Source organism: Emys orbicularis, chromosome 12, assembly GCF_028017835.1.
Source record: "Emys orbicularis isolate rEmyOrb1 chromosome 12, rEmyOrb1.hap1, whole genome shotgun sequence".
NCBI classification, from domain to species: Eukaryota; Metazoa; Chordata; order Testudines; family Emydidae; genus Emys; species Emys orbicularis.
Window position 1 is genome coordinate 39279472 of NC_088694.1, and position 9841 is coordinate 39289312.

The window sequence follows — 9841 nt, forward strand, 5'->3', positions numbered from 1 at the left end:
CCTATGAAGACAGGGCTTAATGCAAACCACATGGAAATCAATGGCAACTTTGCAAAAGATTTGAATTGCGCATAGAGTGCAAAAGTGAAAATATGAATATAAAAGTTGATATTTTACTAAAAAAATAATAATACACCTCTACCCCGATCTAACGCTGTCCTCGGGAGCCAAAAAATCTTACCTCGTTATAGGTGAAACTGCTGCGTTATATTGAACTTGCTTTGATCCACCGGAGCACGCAGACCCCCCCCCCCGGAGCGCTGCTTTACCACGTTATATCCGAATTTGTGTTATATTGGGTCGCGTTATATCGGGGTAGAGGTGTAATAATCTTCCAAGGGCCTCAAAACACATTGCAAATATTAAACAACTTATCCCCAGATTTTTAAAGGTCTTTAGGTGTTGCTGCACTCTGTGTTGCAATGCTTAACTGATTTAGGAACCCAAATCTCATTTTCAAAAGGGATTTAGGCCTTTTGGAGCCAACACCCCATAAATTGTCAATGGTGTTTTGGCTCCTAAGTACCAAAATCATTTATGAAAATGTGATTTAAACTCCAAAATGAATTAGACATTGCAATGCTGAGTGAAGTTCCCCCTAAATAACTTCAAAAATCTGAGTTTCAGTTTTGCAACTTACACTGTGAGGCACAGAAGCAGGGGCGGCTCTATGTTTTTTGCTGCCCCAAGCACGGCAGTCAGGCGGCCTTCGGCAGCATGCCTGTGGGTGGTCTGCTGGTCATGCGGATTCGGCGGCGTGTTTGCGGGTGATCTGCCGGTCCCACAACTTGGCATGCCTGCCGCTGAATTGCCGCCGAAGCCGCGGGACTGGCTGACCTCCCGCAGGCATGCCGTCGAAGGCTGCCTGACTGCCACCCTCACAGCGACTGGCAGGCCGCCCCCCATGGCTTGCTGCCCCAGGCACGCGCTTGCTGCGCTGGTGCCTTGAGCCGCCCCTGCACAGAAATATTAATTAGCAACACCTCCAGAGAGGTACCACCATCTGGAGATGTTCATATAGAATAGATTCTCCTGAGGCCAACAGACAAAGGAAGGACTTTTGGATAAATAGCCTGAATTTAAACTGACTCATGGCCTGTGTCATAGGTTTCACCCCCACTCTGAACTTTAGGGTACAGATGTGGGGACCTGCATGAGAACCCCTAAGATGATTTACCAGCTTAAGTCAGTATGCTGCCACCACCAAATAGTTTAAACAAACGTTTATGGGAAAGTCATTTGGAAACTTTTCCTTCCCCCTCCCCACCAATTCCCTGGTGAACACAATCCAAAATCCTTGGATCTTAAAACAAGGAGAAATTACTCATCCCCCCTTTCCTGGCAGGATTTGAGTCTAATTTCCCTTTCCCCCACCAATTCCTGGTGGGTCCAGATCCACCACCCCTGGAAAAATCAATCAGGTTCTTAAAAAAAGACTTTTAATTAAAGAAAAAGAAAAGTGAAAGGAAAACCTCTGTGAGATTAAAATACAAGGAAATCTCACAGACAACAGATTCAAAACACAGAGGAGTTCCCTCTGGGTAAAATACCTTAAAGTTACACAAAAGAAAAACCCAATTTAATTCTCCCTCTTATGCAAAAGAAGTCACAAAAGAAAATAAACATAATCTAATACATTCCTTCTCTAATACTCACTACCCTGTTAAGAGGCTGATTCCTGGATCTTTTCTCTCCAGTACAAACTTGCTGAACTGATCAAAGGACAAAGACTTCCCTCCTTCCTGTTTGAAACATCTTGTCCCCCCATTGGTTCCTCTGGTCAGGTGTCAGTTAGGCTATGTGAACTTCTTAACCCTTTACAGGTAAAAGAGGAATTAACCCTTAACTGTCTGTTTATGACAGCCTGTTCTTCAGGGAGGTGTAACTTTAGATCTTCATCGCAATGGTATTTTCCATCAACTGGCTCTCCTTAACTTTGACCCTACCACTCTCCATGAGATACAAATTGAATTATACTGCATGCACATCCTGAAAAGGTCTTTGGATCCCAATCCTTAAATGGTCTCCAAGGCAAACAGAAGGGCTCTGCCTTTGTTCAAACATCTGACTTTTGGACACAATTGAAGAGACACCTCTTTGATCCATAGGTTCTCGGGTTTATTTTGTTGCCTTTTTCAAAGGGATAAAAACTTTCCTGTTCTCTGTTATTTGAACAAATATGTTTCATGGCTCTCATAATTAATGGTAACAACAATTCTGGAAGGGATAGAAAACCTCATGTTTCAGGGTTTAAGCCAATCTCAAACTAGAGAGAACCAGGAGGCAGATTATCCCACATCTCCTCAATGCAGAATGCTCACAACTTCCTCTGAAATGTCTTGTGCTGGCACCGGTCAAAGACAGGATACTGGACTATCTTGACCTGGGGTGTTATCCAGCCTCATAATCCCGATGTTCCTAATACAAATCATTTAGCACGTTTTTTCTCTCACTCACAGCAGCATAAATCAGGGCTAGCTCCGCACACATCCAATAAATGGCTAGCCATGACAAAGTGAAAGAAATGGGGGGGGGTGGCAAGTTTTTCCAAAAGGTGGGTGCTTCCTCAGTTTCTCTGGTTGAAGCTGTTCCACTCTGGATAAATAATGAAAGGCTGACTGCGCCAGAGAGAAAGAGAGCAAAAATAAGAACATAAGAATACAAGAATGGCCATACTAGGTCAGACCAATGGTGTTGTTTGAAGAAGTACTTCCTTATGTTTGTTTTAAATCTGTTACCTAGAAATGTTGTGAGGCTGGCAGAGCAGCTCATGCCAGAAACTCAGGTCAATTCACTTGTGTATTAGTATAGATCAAAGGAATTGTTAAATGTATCAGTGTGTATTTGGTGTTTAAATTTCATGAAAACTAATGGGACGTTGCTTGCATTGTTTTCACTTATCTGTATCCTATAGTAGCAAACATTTCCATTGTGTGTACCTCTGTAACTAAATAATCCATCAAATGCAAGAGAAGCCTTGTGGAATGCAAATGAAGGACTTTATCGGAAATGTGCTAATTTCAAAGCAAGTGGCCACTGTGTGAAATGATCGGAGGTCAAAGACTCAAAGGGCATTCCTCACTCTCCATCATCAAAGGAAAAGCTCATGTGGGTAGTGACTCTGTAAGCTTGTTTTCTGTGAGAAGAAGCTACAAGTATGGATTCAATGAAAGATCCTGCATTTCTGAACTGTTTGGACTCTTACAGGGAAGTGTACCACAAGCAAAGTGAAGATCCCCAGAGACAATCTGTGTACCCTGAAATGACCTTTGGGGAACTGGCAGTTTATTATATCACTGCCACCATTTGGAATTACTAAGTGTGACTCACCTGTGCATATATTTTACCTGATTTAACCTCTCACTGACTCTCATTTCCTTTTCGTAGCTCATAAACCTTTAGTTAGTTTACTATAGAATTGGCTGTCAGCGTTGTCTTAGGGGTGAGATCTGGAGTACCAATTGATCTGGGGTAAGTGACTGGCCTCTTGGAACTGGGAGCAACCTGATGTGGTGCAATTTTTGGTTTTAATAATCGTTATCACAAAGTTCAGCTTGTCTGGGTGGTAAGATAGACTTCGGAGTCTAATGGAAATGTCTGTGACTACATGGTAAGACTGGTACAGTGACCAGGAGTTCACATTTGTTTTTGGCTTGGTGGAATCTAATTATAGGACACACCACCTCAGCTTGGGCTGTCTGCCCTGTTTTTCTGACAGTTTGCCATGGTGTTGGCACTCATGGTTGTGAGCTACTCCAAACAGCATGACAAATGTCATTGTGTGACCCCTGGCTTTTGGGTTATGTGAAGGGGTAAATGCTGTAGAAGCTGGTGGTTAGACCACTCAACTAGGAGGTAAAAGCCCTGAGATCCAGACCACCTTCCTTAATGACTTTTTAATTATTTATCGACAATGGAACAGCTTGAGCAGGAGAGATTTAGGAAGCCCCACATCAGGACATCCCTTAGCTCAGTGGCTAGGGCTTTTGTCTGAGAGGTGGAAGATCCCTGTTGAAATTCCTTCAAGGGAGCTCTTGAACTGGGGGGTTTGCCACATCTCATGTGCTTACCCTAACCTTAGGCACAAAGCTATGAGGGAACATCTCTTGCAAAAACAGCATAACACCAGGGTTCCTAGCTAAGAATTCCAAGCAGAGATAGGTGTCATCCTGCAGCCCACACTTAGGTATCAAACTCCTTCAGAGGGCAAGTTTTAGGACACACCCTGGCACTCTCCTGGGCATCTCCGATTGGTTATCTTAGGGTACGTCTACACTACCTGCTGGATTGGCAGGTAGTGAGTGATCCCCGATTGCTCTACTGTCGACTCCTGTACTCCACCGTGGCGAGAGGCGGAAGCAGAGTCGACGGGGGAGCGGCGGTAGTCGAGCCTGCGCCATGAGGACATGAGGTAAGTCGACCTAAGATACGTCGACCTAAGATATGTCGACTTTAGCTACGCTATTCTCGTAGCTGAAGTTGCGTATCTTAGGCCTGGCTTCACAAAGCCCTGACTAGGATGATTTAGTTGGGGTTGGTCCTGCTTTGAGCAGAGGGTTGGATTAAATGACCTCTTGAGGTCTCTTCCAACTCTAATCTTCTATGAGTCTATGATTTTAGGTATTGTATGGCAGTTACAAAAAAGGATCATATTCTTTCAGAAAAATGAACATACTATGTAGATCTCTTTGGGACAGACATAAGGGAGCTCTCTGAAATTTGGTGGGAAAACAAGAAATTGCTAATAATGATGTGTGTTGTTGAACAAGTGATTGATGCCATTTCTGAAGTAATGAGGCAGAAATATAAAGGGTTGATGTGAATGTGTTGTATATATATTTTCTTTTCCTAGAATGCATTGAAACACGTATTTATCTTATCCAAAGACCTGCCTACCCATGGAAAAGCCCCTAGGCAGGCTAAGCTTCCTGGAGAAACCTCCAACCTCTGGAGGTCTGGGGGAGAAGTTCCTCCACCCAAACCTTCTCATCAATCTAGCCTTTCCTTTATTCAGGGAGAGTGTCTCTTTAAATCTACTTCAGTCTTTTGATCTTCCGCTCTTCATAGAGAGAGGAATTCAGTCTTGGGAAAACAAGTCTGGCAGGCCCACCATGGGTGGGAGAAGGATATCTCAGTTAATTGTCCCTGGTCTTTGCTGAGGAGCTCTTAAATGGTCTGTCATTCATCTTCCTGGGTAGTTTCCCAACCACCCGGCTATTGAATTAACCCAATATATGAATACAAAACCATGTTTACAATATTCAGACAAACATACAGATTATATAGTATTTTCATGAATTACTACAGGCAACTCCAAATCCATCACAAGAATATTTTTTTTACAAGTTTCAAAGAAATATTTTTCTGTCCATCACCCTTCCCAGGGTTTCCTTCACCGCCTTATTCCTCAGGCTGTAGATTAAAGGGTTCAACATTGGGCACACCACTAACATTGGTTTTTGTTTTTGTTTTTTTGGTATGTATTCTTATAGAGTAAATAATTTAGTGTGTCTTTTCAGATGGACATAGGACGTGGCATCAGGATAGCTATAGTATATTTTAAAATCTTTCCACTGCCTGGTACATTTTGAAACCTGCTAACAAGTTTTCTCCCATTTTCAGGCTGTTCCAGAGCAAGATAAATCTGTTTTATTTGATTTGGTGTTTTGTGCATGTGCAAGTGTAGTTCAGAATAAAGCTACTACCCTGTCATGAACATACAGCTAAGGGTAGCATAAAATCCCTCCTTTACTTGTAAAGGGTTAAGAAGCTCAAATAACCTGGTTGGCACCTGACCAAAAGGACCAATAAGGGGAGAAGATACTTTCAAATCTGTGGGGGAAGGTTTTTGTTTTGTCTCTCTCTGTGTGTTCTCTCTGGGTCAGCGAGGAATCAGGGCAGGGAAAATACATCTCCCAAAGCCATACTTGAACTAAGCATCTAAGATTACAAATTGTAGGTAATAGGAAGGAAATGTGTTAGATTATCTTTTGTTTTAGCTTGTGAATTGTCCCTATACTACGAGGGAGGTTTATTCCTTTTTTTTTTTTTTTTTTGTAACTTTAAAGTTTTGCCTAGAGGGGAATCCTCTGTGTTTTGAATCTTATTACCCTGTAAATTACTTTCCATCCTGATTTTAGAGAGGTGATTCTTTTACTTTTTTTTCTTTATAATAAAGTTCTGTTTTTTAAAGAATCTGATTGGTTTTTAGTGTCCTAAAACCCAAGGGTCTGGTGTGTGCTCACCTTGTTAACCTATTTGGTTGGTAGATTATTCTCAAGCCTCCCCAGGAAGGGAGGTGAAGGGGCTTGGGGGAATATTTTAGGGAAACAGGAACTCCAAGTGATTCTTTTCCTGAATCTTTGTCTAACTCACTTGGTGGTGGCAGCAGTACCCATCCAAGGACAAGGAAGGATTTGTGCCTTGGGGAAGTTTTTAACCTAAGCTGGTAGAAATAAGCTTAGGGGGTCTTTCATTCGGGTCCCCACATCTGTACCCCAGAGTTCAGAGTGGGGAAGGAACCCTGACATGGTGGCAGAGCAGTGGGATCATTTTGAACCAGAAGCACAAACTTCAGGATATTAAAAGGCTTTTTTTCTCTTTTGGCTGATTGAAAACCAGGGAGGTTTTTTTTTTTTAAATAACACTTTTTTTTCTTTTAGCTGAGAGCAGCTGAGCATTAGCCTGCTAAACCCAGGGTTGTGAGTTCAATCCTTGAGGGGGCCATTTAGGGATCTGGGGCAAAAAATCTGTTTGGGGATTGGTCCTGCTTTGAGCAGGGGGTTGAACTAGATGACCTCCTGAGGTCCCTTCCAACCGTGATATTCTATGATTAAAAAATAAGCTTAGGGGGTCTTTCATGCGGGTCCCCACATCTGTACCCCAGAGTTCAGAGTGGGAAGGGAACCCTGACATACCCCATGTATGTTACTTACTAGGAATCTATCTAGTAGCAGAATGGTAGCACTCCACCTCACAGATGGAGCTGATGAGGGGAGGGTAAGAGGACGAACTGGGGAGGAGATAGTCTGACAAGAGAGTGACACGATATGGAAGCTTCCTCACCATAGTCTCTAATGTTCAGGCTCAAACCGGGGGGTCTCGTGAGCAGCTGTGATGTCCCTCAAGAGGGAGTGTAATTGGTAACTGGGTTTCAACCCTAAACCCAATTCTAGAGAGTTCTGGGGACCCAGTAGGCAAGGCCTTGCTGGTGTGCCACTCCTTCCCACAGGCAGCCTCTTCCTCTGGGTAATGCCAGCATGCTAAGAGATGGGTTGCTTCTCATCCCACTGAAATAACTTAGGGTGAGGTCAGGTCCCATTTTACCATACCCCTGTCCCTAACCCCATAACACCTGGAAGTGGAGTCTCACTCTTCCCCAAGGCAGTATTGGAGTTGTAGTCTCGGGGTTGGATTGTGGCACTCTTGATCTTCCTGACCAGAATACACCCAATTAAATTCAGAGGCCCCTACGACAGGGGGGTGCATATACAAGTTATGAGATTATTATTACTGTTGTAATATTGGGTTTGTTCTTAAAACAGAGGGAAATGTGGTGTTGCTAGATCCAGGATTGCGAGCTGAGAGTTGTAGCATGTGTGTTTAGAGAACTATCAGGAATCAGGCAGCATAAGTGTATGTTTGTGCCATGGCTGGCAACAGAGGCTGCTGCATAAACTGCTTCTGGAGCTGCTGGATTGTTGTCTTAATAAACCTTGTTGGATTTCACCCTTTTGGTCTCAGCACTCACTACTCAGCAGTTGTTACCATACCAGAAGCCTGCAGCCCCAGACTGATGTTCCTTAAAGCTTATTCCCAAACTTATTCAGGACTGTATTCAATGCACAAGATGCTTACTGGATTGGGCCCTATAGGCGAGTTAGATGGAGGAATGCTTAACTTCCCATGGTTAGTGCATCAGTCTGGGGCATGGGTGTCCAGACACCTACCAGGGAGCTGCAGTGTGCATTCTCAGAGGCAGAAACATAGGCGCCTCAGGAACTTTTACTGCAAAGACATTGGCACTGAGATAATTTAGGTCCCTACAAAATTGGATGGCAGCTGAGTGGAGGTTTTGCGAATCCTGGGAAGGCCTGATTCTGGAACTTAGGCACCTACGTCCCTCTGTGAATCTAGTCCCCAAATACTCATTTCCTTTTAGGTAATCCTAAATAGATAAAAGAAATTAACCCAGTTTTTGTAATCCTAGAGATTTGAATTTAAAATTAATCTTTTATTTAGTGTGATACCATGTAGTCTGCATTTAAAACATATTTCACATTGGCTTATATTTGAGGATACATATTGTTTCAGACTTTAATGCAATTCTCCAGAAACTATAAGAAAGAAAGAAAGAAAGAAAGAAAGAAAGAAAGAAAGAAAGAAAGAAAGAAAGAAAGAAAGAAAGAAAGAAAGAAAGAAAGAAAATGTACCCGATCAGAGTACACTATTTTATTACAATTGTGCTTGCTTTAGCAAACCCACTTTAATTGCAATTGTTACATTTTATCAAGAAAAAATATGTGGACCACATACAAATGCAATATTAAGACATTCCTTTCTACCAGTTAGTTCCCTCAAGATAATATTTTCTTCTCTGTTCCTTCCAATACACATGATGGAGTTGAACATGAAAATCAAATCAAATCTTGAGGAATAGGGAACGTATCTCGTTGAACATGTCTGAATGAATCTTTTCAGTTTGTCAGAGAGTCTCAAATGTTGTGTAATATGGAATGCATAATAATCAATAACATGTCTAGTAGACTCTCCAAGAAGTCTCAAATAGATCTTCAGAAATTTAGAATCTCTGCTGAGGAACCAGAAATGTATCTTAGGGGTTCTGAATTGCCTGGTGAATAATTAAGAGATATCTGGAACATTATTTGAGGAATATGTGGTGTATTTTATGGAATCATTTTCCACTTAATATTTTCCTTAGGGCAATTTTCACTTCCTTGTTCCTCAGACTATATATGAAGGGGTTAAACATTGGCGTCATAATGGTATAAAACAGAGAGAGCAGTTTGTCAGTGTCCACTGAACCCCTTGATTTGGGTTTTAAATACGCAATCATAGCAGAGCCATAGAATAGAGTTACTACAGTGAGGTGTGAGGAGCAGGTGGAGAAGGCCTTGCATCTGCCCTGGGGTGAAGGCATCTTCATAATTGTGCTGGCGATTTTAATATAAGAAATAACAATGAAGAAAAAAGGGGTGATTATGAATAGCAGAACTGCAATAAACACAGCTATTTTATTCCTGAAGGTGTCCACACAGGACAGTTCCAGCAGAGGGGGGATGTCACAGAAAAAATGGTTAATTTCACGAGACTCACAGAAGGGCAAAGAAAATACCAAGTATGTCTGCCCAAAATGTGCCAGGATGTTGACAAGCCAGGACCCGGCTACCACGCTAGCACAGACCTCACTGTTCACAATAAGTGTGTAATGCAGGGGGTTACATATGGCAACGTAGCGGTCAAAGGCCATGGCTGCCAGTAGAAAACACTCTGTACCACCTAATAAAAGTGAGAAATACATCTGGGCAGCACAGCCGATGAATGAGATTTTTCCATCCTCTGCCAGGCAATTGGCCACCATCTTGGGCAGGGTGACTGAGGTGTAGCAGATCTCCACAAAGGATAAGTTCCTGAGGAAGAAATACATGGGAGTGTGCAGGGTGGAGTCCAGCATTGTGACAAAGACAATGACACCATTCCCGATCAGAATCACCATGTAGATGATCAAGAAGACCACGAAGAGCAAACCCTGCAGGTTTGTGAGGTTGGAGTATCCCAAGAGGATGAATCCAGATGTTGTGGTGTAATTTCCACTCACCAT

General features: G+C 42.6%; 1 protein-coding gene across 1 annotated transcript; it reads right to left on the minus strand.

Moving 5' to 3' along the window:
* Positions 1-8914: 8914 nt before the first annotated feature.
* Positions 8915-9841, minus strand: LOC135886726 (olfactory receptor 10AG1-like). The gene has a single exon (XM_065414506.1). It carries the CDS (start codon positions 9839-9841, stop codon positions 8915-8917), a length of 927 nt encoding a protein of 308 aa, XP_065270578.1.